The 8,463-nt window shown below is 40.2% G+C and overlaps 1 protein-coding gene across 1 annotated transcript in view; it reads left to right on the plus strand.

The window, feature by feature from the left end:
• Nucleotides 1-7,866, plus strand: part of LOC146501934 (exostosin-1) — a 331,006-nt gene extending 323,140 nt beyond the window's left edge. Inside the window, exons 12-13 of the mRNA XM_085132477.1 lie at nucleotides 2,049-2,220; nucleotides 7,061-7,866. Coding sequence (XP_084988603.1) covers nucleotides 2,049-2,220; nucleotides 7,061-7,249 — 361 coding nt within the window. The 3' untranslated portion in view covers nucleotides 7,250-7,866. The remainder of the gene's footprint in view (nucleotides 1-2,048; nucleotides 2,221-7,060) is intronic.
• The last annotated feature ends 597 nt before the right edge of the window (nucleotides 7,867-8,463 follow it).

Below are 8,463 nucleotides of genomic sequence, written 5' to 3' on the forward strand. Positions count from 1 at the left end.
GTCAGCAGCACATGAATACCTCCTCATCCTTCAACAGCTGACAAATTCCTACTCGACGCTGACTGGAATGATAACTGCAAAACTCTGTGGCCATTTGCTAGGTGCTCAGCCAAGCAGCGGCAGTCTCCTGCATCTGCTGGGTGCTAGGCCAAGCAGCGCCATCTAGAGCATAGAGCCTGCTGCGTGCAGTGCGTACTCCCAGCCTAAGCAACCAGAGCGCGCTGTGTGGAATGCGGGGCCCCAGTCCTCATCAGAAGTCTCTGCACCGTCTGGGCCCGAGGCTTCCACACCATGGCAGTATATGGCTCGCCACTGATGCTGGCCACCTGCCAAGCTGCTTTAGGGGTCTTCATCTCCACTGTTCCCAGCCTCCAGTCCTGTCGCCCGAGGGTCTCCGCCCACCACACCATCGCCAGACTCCAGTCCTATTGCAGTGGGTCTCTGCCACCATCACCTCCACACCTTCATCGTCTCCACTGCCAGCCTCAGCCACTGAGTTTTGCCCTGAGGTCTGGTTGACCCCCTGAACTGTGTTTTGTCTTTTGGAATCTTAGTCTCAGTGTTTGTACTTCCTGTTTTATTTTGATAGTCTTCTATTTATATATATATGTATTATGTTCACTTTTGCTTCCTCTGTCTCATCAGTCAGATTTGTGTCAGCTGTGTGTTATCCTCCTTGTATATATATTGTCTGTGTTTCCTTCTGTTCTCTGTTGCGCTCTCCCTCATCGTAGGTGGTGGTTCTGTCTGTGTTTCCTCTCTTGATTGAGTCAGTTTATTTTTATGGTTGTCACTGTTCAGTTGGGTTTTTTGCCTTTTGTTTTTGTTGCCTGTTTTTCCAGCATTAAAGCTGTGTTTTTTAGTTCAGTTCTGTGTTGCCAAGTCCTGCGTTTTTGGGTCCACAACTCTGCCTGCCACACACCTACACCTGCGGATATGACAGTTGACTTGTTTTTCTTCTTGTGTTGTGCTGCAAAGGACCTTCATATTTTAGAGTATATATATAAAAAATCATATAGAGGATGCACCAAGAAAACTTGGAGATATGACTCATGATTTTATTTTAAAGTTCACACACACACACAACTCTACCTACATGTCTGTTCAAAGAAAAAGTCTTTAAAGCTATTGCTGAGACTTGCCCCAGCATTTTTAGAGAGGTTATATTTATATCTTAAGTTTGGATGACTCATGTAATGATCGTTAAACAAAATATATATAAAATGTTAAAAAAAGGATTTTTAAATATTTTTTATTAGTCAGTATTGTCTATGCACATAGCCTCTGTAAATTTAATGCTGCTATATTTTATGTTAGCAGTGGTGCTAATGTATAAGCACTCATTAAAAGCAATTACGTAAAGACATAAACTGCAGTCCAGCTTCTCTTTTAGTGCTGCAGTCAGTTTGTCTCATGGTGCAGATGTTCTGCATATCATTCCACCAGCTTCCCAGAAATACTTATCCCGTCTCTAAGATGCAAACCGCATTAAAATTCATCTTTAGGAAAAGGGATAATATAATCTTTCTCCACCTCTGTTGTATCATGAAACAATTGTCAAAAATGCAATGCTAGGGCTAAAATAAAAAATGGTAAACTCAAGTATTAAGCAGAGCGGTAAATTGAATGGAGAAGAGTGATGCTCTCCAAAGGGATTAAAGGCATCTTGTCATGCAGATAAACAGCTCTCTTGTTGTTCTATTGTTAGGATGCTCAATGCACCTATTCAGTTATTTTTGTTATTTAGACTGTCAAATGGAAATGTAAGGTAGAAAAAAATGTGCCAGAAGGAACATTATAAAGTGTGTGTGTGTGTGTGTGTGTGTGTGTGTGTGTGTGTGTGTGTGTGTGTGTGTGTGTGTATGCATTTGTGTGTAAGAGCGAGGGGCGGGAGACCTTGTCAGGGAGGTAACCACTGACAGTGATCTAGTGCTCCCATGCTGCTGAGAGTGCAACACTGCAACCAAATAAAACAGAATTGTGGCTTTTAAAATGAAAAATACACCCACATCCTAATCCCTAATCTGCCCTTTTCCTTTATGCATCAGATACTATCACTACTTGTTCACTCACTACATACCGGCTAGCCTGCTGACAATGGTGGACCGCATGGCTAATTGTGAAGACATCCTGATGAACTTCCTCGTTTCGGCCGTGACCAAGCAACCTCCAATCAAAGTCACACAGAAGAAGCAGTACAAGGAAACCATGATGACCCAGGTTGGACAGAGTTTTACTTTTATCGATACACTTAGACTGTATACTTGTTCACTGTCTCCTATAGAATGTATCTGCCTCCGTCTCTGCCACAGACAGGCTCAGATTTTTACTATGCGTATCTATAGCTGTTTTGACATTATCCTGTCTTGCTTTTATGGCTACAGAGGCCAAGTCAAAAAATTACCCCTACTCTGTCTGAATTTGTTCAGTGTTCTCAGAATGGCATTTTTCCTCAGTTAAAGTAGTCATCACAAGTACAATAGTGTGCAATTTTCAGTCTACAGACAGGTGTTTATTCCGCAACCTTAGCATGTCCTTTCCCACAATGGTAGTCTGTAAAAGCTTTGTGAAGTGTGGCATATTACTTTGCAGATGCAATACAAAAACTCTGAATCATTGTTTGGCATTCTTAAGGTTAAAGAAAGTGAGACTGAATTCTTTATTCCAGTTCTGTAATATGTACCAGCTCCTTACTCACATTCATATCACTACTCGACCTCTTTGAGATTTCTGTTCGTGGTTAGTGGTTGCTGGGGATTTCTGGTTGTCTTTGAAATTAATTGCTAAAGCCCCAGTCACACAGGCCTACACACATACCCCTTTCAAACATCAAAAAGCGTGTATTCTCCCATTGGTTAGTGAGTGGTTGAGAGCAGTTGTGGGCATTTAGTGTGCTACACCAAAAACCTCCTTGTGATTGCATACTGTACGGACAAATGTTTGTGCATGTTGGAGGTACATCCCATCTTTGTTGTGATTGTGTTGCAATCAATACTGGAAAAAATTAATTATTACACATATTACAAAGAGCACTTCTCTTAAAACCAATGCAGCGTATTTTTATTAATCCCAGGACAAAATAATTAATTACACAAATGAATACATTACTTTTGTGTTTCTCTATAAAAATTATCTGAGATTTAACAATATCAACACACCAACATAAATCCTTATCCTATTGAGGACAAACATATTTTCTTTATCTTAGTGTTTAGGTATGAACACAAAGCTGACAACACAAAATAAAGAAAATGAAATGAATAAATGAATGAAATTCATGAAAACCAGCAGCCTGACTGCGCATCCATTTGTTACCTGCTGAAGTTCAAGGTCTAGTAGCTGGGCTGGGGTCGGCATTCGCTCAGCTTTAACATCACTCGGTGTCCTTGCCTTGGTTAGCTTTAGTATTCTGTCTGTTCAGATACTAGCAAAGAGCCAAAGTTGTTTTAGCAGCATAATGCAGTTATTTCTGTGCTGGATGCAGTTCAGACTTTGCGATCAGAAAGCCCAAGAAGAAAGAAACAAAACAAATCCTGGTTTTCCTCACTTTTTCCGACACACGAGGTCTGAGGTACCTGGAACATTTTTACAGGTGTTCGCAGACAAGTCGGTGTATCCTATGTAAACTACAGTCAACCATAGTAATCTGCTAACAACCAGAGTAATCACAAGGACCTTTTGGTGCAGCACCCTCTTTGTGACTTATGTCAACCAGCAACAGCATGCAACCTCCAGCAACCACTCATAGACCAGTCTCCAGTCCCTCAACAGCCATCTGAGCCTTTCAGTAGAAAAAATAACTTTGAGGTGAAAAAATGTGCAAGGGAATTTGAGTAGTGCTTTATCACATTCCATTTCAACATGGAATGAATCACTTACAAATGTTATTTGGACAATAAAAAGGGAAGAAAACTTCCCAAGGTTTAAAAATGCTGGAAGGAGGGCTGGTGTTCAAGAGCTAAGAAAGAAACCCAGTCATCCCACAACCTGATTAAAAAAACTAGTTATATATAGTCCAACTACCCATCATTTCTTTGTAGACATTGTATAATTAGTCACTTGTGCCTTACATACTTGTTTAAGTTTTCATGGTTACATTCAATGAATTTGCAGTTATCCAAAGCCAAAGTGCCTTCCAAGCTTCCCCCTGTTAAAGTCCCCTTTTGGGATAATTTCAGTGTTTGTTAACAAAGTCCAAAATGTAATTCATTCCCCATAAAACATTTGCAAATGCTTCTGTTTGGAGTAGTTTAGCTCTGTGCACTGTGTGCCAGCTGGTAGTCTTATTTAATCTTTTCCGTGGACATTATTGCCACCACCTGCTGATCGGTGGAAAAGTATTAGAGACAGCATTAATATGCAAGCAGGGCATGAGAAAAACCAAATGGAGGCTTCTTTTAATTCATTGCTCATGACATCGTTGGTCCATCAAAACATTTTGTACAGTAGCAACACAGTTTAAAGATGATAAAAGTGCTGTGTGTTTAGAGACCTCTTTTTAAGGAAAGAAGAAGATAATAAGAGTATTAAAAGAGAAATGGTAGAAAAGTTTCAGGCCACATACAGCCCTGACCTTCTCTTTGGGAGATCCCTGTATGTGCATGTGTTTGTGTGAGTGTGTGTGTTCATGGGGCCAGCCCTTTGTCAGGTTCTGATTGATGGTCTGACCACAGGCAGGACGATGACTCAGCAGTATGGACGTAGTGATTAATGTCTTAATTGTGAAAGCAGCACGACAAACCTAGATTTACTCCCCCCTTTACCCCTCCTTTCCTCACTCGCTCTCTCATTCTTTCTTTTTTTCCTGTGTGCACCCCCACCTCCTCAATCTCACCCATGATTTGTGACTTCGCTTCAAGCAACAGCAGATTTAACATTTAAAATGGCGTAAGAGGAAAGAGCTGACATCTTGTGGGATACCTGGACCAGAATGTTAAATGAATTAACATTTTTAAGCTGTTTTATTGTACAAGTCATATTGTATTTTAGGCCCAGATCATTTCTGTCACTGGATATTCTTTAGCAGTTCAAATTTTTCTATCTGAAGATAAGTTTCCTCCAGCTTTTACAACCCCCTCTCAAAGGGCTCTACTGACCCTACAACTGCACTTTCTCGGGTTCATCTATAGCAGCAACCTGGATGCTGACAACTTGTTGTCTGCAAGTACACATTGTTTGCTGGCATTTCAAAATTCTACTGTTAGGCTATTTACTTGGTCAAACAGATGCTCCCTTATCACCTCACTACTCATGTCCCTTCACTAGCTTCCTGTCACATTTAGGTCCCAGTTTAAAATTCTCACTGTGACTATAAAAAATTATTTGTAGGTCAGATTTCTGCTGAACAGACTGCACTCTGTCTCACCCAGGTCAAACAATCTAAAATGACTGTTTGTTCACCTTTTTCTGCATTAACTGTTTGTTAAGTAATGCACTGTGTGACTGATCAGCAGTAAATTGCCACACTTCCTGCTGGTGGGGTGGAGATTACATCAGGGATTGGCACTGAACCGCTTTTTTATGTATTGGTGATTAACAGGTTGACAGATGAGGTCATGCAGAGGTCTCCATTAAATATGATGTTTGCAGACGACATTGCAATCTTTTGTGTGAGCAGTGAGTACATGGGCAGAGCCTAGAGAGTTGGAGGTATGCTCTGGATAGAAGAGGAATGAAAGTCAGGAAAAGCAAGACGCAACACAAGCGTAAAAGTAAATATCTAAGGAGTAGAGTTAGTGAAGGTGGATAAACCGCTGGGGTCAGCCATTCAAAGCAACGAATAGTGCAAATGAGAGGTTAAGAAGAAAGTGGAGGCAGGTAGGAGTGGGTGGAAACGAGCGTCAGGACAGAAGGATATCAGCAGAAATGAAGGGGAAGCCTCAGGACGTTAATTTTGTTCATCTAGATATAGCGTTTTTAGGTGGAGAAACCTTTTGTCTCATGCAAGTGATCTGTTCAGTTACGGAGGGACAAGACTGACTGAAGAAGTCATTTGGATGAGTTTCACAACATAGCTCCCACTGAAATGTAAAGTAACCCACCTTTAATCAGTGAAACATCAAGTTATGCAAATCTTTTTTCCTTTGGAGTTCAATAATGACACGATACATGTATTACTTTTAAATTCAAGCCACTCTCACCCTCCTACACACACACTCACAAACTATCACACACTACCTGTGTAACTACTACCACAGAAACAATCATAGATTTTAGAGACCTAAAGTGAAAATAGAACATCTAGGAAAGAAAACCCAAATTAAAATCCATTTGACGGATTTGTTGCAGTGATGAAAGTTTAAAAATCCAACTTCGGAAAAGAGCCTTTCTGAACAATACATCATGTGGCTCTTATCTATGGCTCAATAAGGACAAAAGCTTGCCACAAGTCACAAATGTCACAGCTTGATGAAAGAGGGAAATTTGTAGGCAAGTCAATGGGGCTTGGATAGTATAGACAGGCCTGCACAGCTGGAAAGACAAAAGTGAAGGTTTCTACATTATAGAGCATTGATTACAGTTTAAAAGATGGAAAAATACTTCAGAGCCTAACAAGCCAATTCCATATTTGCTATAATGACAAAGGTTTCGACTTGTGTCTAACAAGTGGTGTGAAGGATACTGATTTGTCTGCGGATGTTAAACAATATGAATATGCTTCAATGTTTCCAGAAAGATAATTGAAAGAAATACTTTCTGAAAATTGAAAAAGAGACAGACACATAGATGCTGGCTAGGTTGTCTGTGAAATAATAGGTGTCTGCTAACTTTTTGCTAACAAGTTTTTTTTCCAAAGTTTCCAACAAAATGTTTCACCTTTTCCAGCTGTTCCACCAACTCCCTCTATGCCATCTGGCCATCTCTACAGAGATTCCCTGCACTAATATATTATTGAAATCCCAGTGAAAGTCGACCCACTCATACACTTTGTCTCTAAACCTGTTGGCCCGAGTCAATGTGCACCTTAAATAAAAGTTTAAAAATGTGTTTTCTTTTTGCTGATTGTATTACGCTAATACAGTCCTATTCTCTCACTCTCTCTCTGTTTTCCCACATGAAGGGCTCCAAGGTGTCATCTCGTTGGGCTGACCCGGACCATTTCGCCCAGCGACAGAGTTGCATGAACGCCTTTAGCCACTGGCTAGGTTTCATGCCCTTAGTGCACTCCCAGATGAGGTTGGACCCAGTGTTGTTCAGAGACCAGGTTTCCATCCTGAGGAAGAAGTACAGGGACATTGAGAGGTTGTGAACACACAAGGACATGCCAAATCACAGTAGAGTCTGGAGAGCTGTGTGTGTGTCCTGATTGACTGTTTATGAGGCTATAAAGGAAAATTCACACATGCACTGGACATAAAAGTGATAAAACACTGAGGTATTTGCAAGACCTTTAAATGCAAATTTCTATGGGAAAAAAAAAGCTTCTGTACATGTGGTTGGTTACAGTGAGCAACTGTGCATAGCTGCCATCTGTGACAATACACATAAATATGAATGCATGTAGACACATGCAACAAAGACTTGGACACATTCAAGCTGACCACGTGTACGTATTTGTTGCATGGTTTAAACAAGACAAGACTGTGTTTAAAAAAAAATCAAGTATGTCTACAGTGGAAGTTGACAAACGGCTAAAGAGATTCGAGTTAAAGGTTGTATTCATGAAGTCAGTAATTAAAGAAAAGAGTTTGTGTGGACAAAAAGGAACAAGCTGTACTTTCTGGCCACATCACAGCTAATGGCCCCAAAACACCCAGAGACGATGGCAGTGCACCTCTTGTATATTACTGTAGATTTGCAACAGCAGTTCCTGTCTGTATGAAGCAAATAAAAAATAAAATAAAGAGATGTTATGTTATAAGGCGAGAGGATTTGTCTCAACTCAGTTCAGTTCTTCCATTCATTTTAAGAAAATTGCATCTTTCTTTGACTACACACTTTCCTTGTTACTCTCCTTGCTGTTTTGCCTACACATCTATAAACAATAATGAGAAAATTTATTTTCAACAAGGAACTGACTAACTAATAAAGTATGATTAATGCAATCAAGAAAGAAATAAGAACATCAAGAAATGTCAACATCTGTCAAATGTTTAGTGGTGATGTATTAACCTCACTATAAAGATTAGATTCCAGTTTTCATAAGATTAGCCACAGCTAATGAATCCACAAAAGCTTATGGGAAGTAAATGAAATATTCTCATCATTTTGCTTTGGCCATAGTAAACAGCGGCAGTGGTAAGGAGTGGGAGGGCAGCAGCTTGGTTCATAAATGCATACAGTCTTTTTTACTGTCTCAACCTCAGAATCTACAGACGGCAAATGAGGCAGCAGCTGGTTTTACTGCAAGTCCACCGAATTACATAAAGTATGTAGTGGTGAACTGAAACAGCAATGAAATGAGCAACATCAGCTTTAAAGTGATTATCAAGCCTGGGGTGAATAAAAAGACCTTTATGATAC

This window comes from Neolamprologus multifasciatus, chromosome 15 (genome assembly GCF_963576455.1).
Source record: "Neolamprologus multifasciatus chromosome 15, fNeoMul1.2, whole genome shotgun sequence".
NCBI classification, from domain to species: Eukaryota; Metazoa; Chordata; class Actinopteri; order Cichliformes; family Cichlidae; genus Neolamprologus; species Neolamprologus multifasciatus.